This window comes from Sphaeroforma arctica, assembly GCF_001186125.1.
Source record: "Sphaeroforma arctica JP610 unplaced genomic scaffold supercont1.8702, whole genome shotgun sequence".
In the NCBI taxonomy this organism is placed as follows: domain Eukaryota; class Ichthyosporea; order Ichthyophonida; genus Sphaeroforma; species Sphaeroforma arctica.
Window position 1 is genome coordinate 1 of NW_014031856.1, and position 1,196 is coordinate 1,196.

At 39.5% G+C, this 1,196-nt stretch overlaps 1 protein-coding gene across 1 annotated transcript; it reads right to left on the reverse strand.

The window, feature by feature from the left end:
* Nucleotides 1-27: 27 nt before the first annotated feature.
* On the reverse strand, nt 28-327 carry SARC_16712 (hypothetical protein; the record flags this gene model as incomplete). Its single annotated transcript, XM_014289180.1, has 1 exon — nt 28-327. A coding segment is annotated over one exon (300 nt), but the record flags the coding sequence as incomplete, so codon positions are not given.
* Between the last annotated feature and the right edge of the window lie 869 nt (nt 328-1,196).

The following is a 1,196-nucleotide window of genomic DNA, read 5'->3' on the forward strand; positions in this document are numbered from 1 at the left end:
AGTATTGGACAAAATTTTACCTTGAACGAAGAACGTGGCCGGAATATCAAACAGCTTCAGGACATCCAATATCTTCTCTGTTCTCGCTCGCACACCCTCCTCATATACCGACCCGGGCCCGTCGTCAAAAGTGATAGCCACCGTCCCCGGCTGTTTGCAGCGCCACCAAATGTTTGGATGCGTTTGCCAAAAGTCTTTAGTCCAGGTGTTACCGTAGTATCCATCAACAAGTGTTTGATTGATATCGCTCACAACTGCACCCCTGACACCTAAACTGATAAATAGTATAGCAGCTACAAACAGCTGCAAGTGTCGCCTGCAACCCATGGTTTTGGTTTCGTTAAAGTCTGGTGTACATGTGAGTTTGGCACTGACAGGCTGGTCCTCTATGATTTGTTCGCCACAAACACCAAGAAGGTAGTGATTTGAGAGCTATGGTAGTACTAATCGTCTACACGAAGAAGATGGTGATGTGAGAGCTTTAGTTGTATTTAACAGTCTACACTAGAGATTACAAGGGTTATAGAATGCCTTTGTCAATATATATATATACGGTCAGCCATCGTTGGTGGATATACTCGGGATTGAAGAATCTACAAATCGCCAAAGAACCTTCTCTTAAAACAAGTTTGTGTATGCGTATCTTGCCGTTCTCCCTTCGGGTTTTTACCACCGGTTCACAGCATGTTTCACCGACCACTAGTAGTTGAAGTGTGATACAGTATGGAGCTGAATTCTGAAAAATATTCCGTTGCCTTTTTCTCCTGTTCTGTTCACGCATGATCAGGTATGAATGGTTTTACTGGGAATTGTCTTAAAAGATAAAAGTCTCTCACTCATGACCCCCATTTGCCTACTATCGTTTTAAAATAGTCGTTCATATAAATATCACCTTCTTCGGGGCTATGGTTATTAACACTGCCATAGTGAAAGATGGCATACTTTTTCTTTTTTGTTATTGTTTTATATATTTAAAAAAAACCCAATTTTCGAGAATACAAACCAACGAAAAGTATCTCACTCGTGACCCTTTACTCTAATTTGCCTTCTATCGTATTAAAATAGTCGGTCATATAAATAACACTTTCTTCGGGGCAATGGTTTTTAACACAGCCATAGTGAAAGATGGTGGCATTCTTTCTCTTTTTTTATATTGTTTTTTATATTTCTAAGAAACAATAAATTACAAATTACAA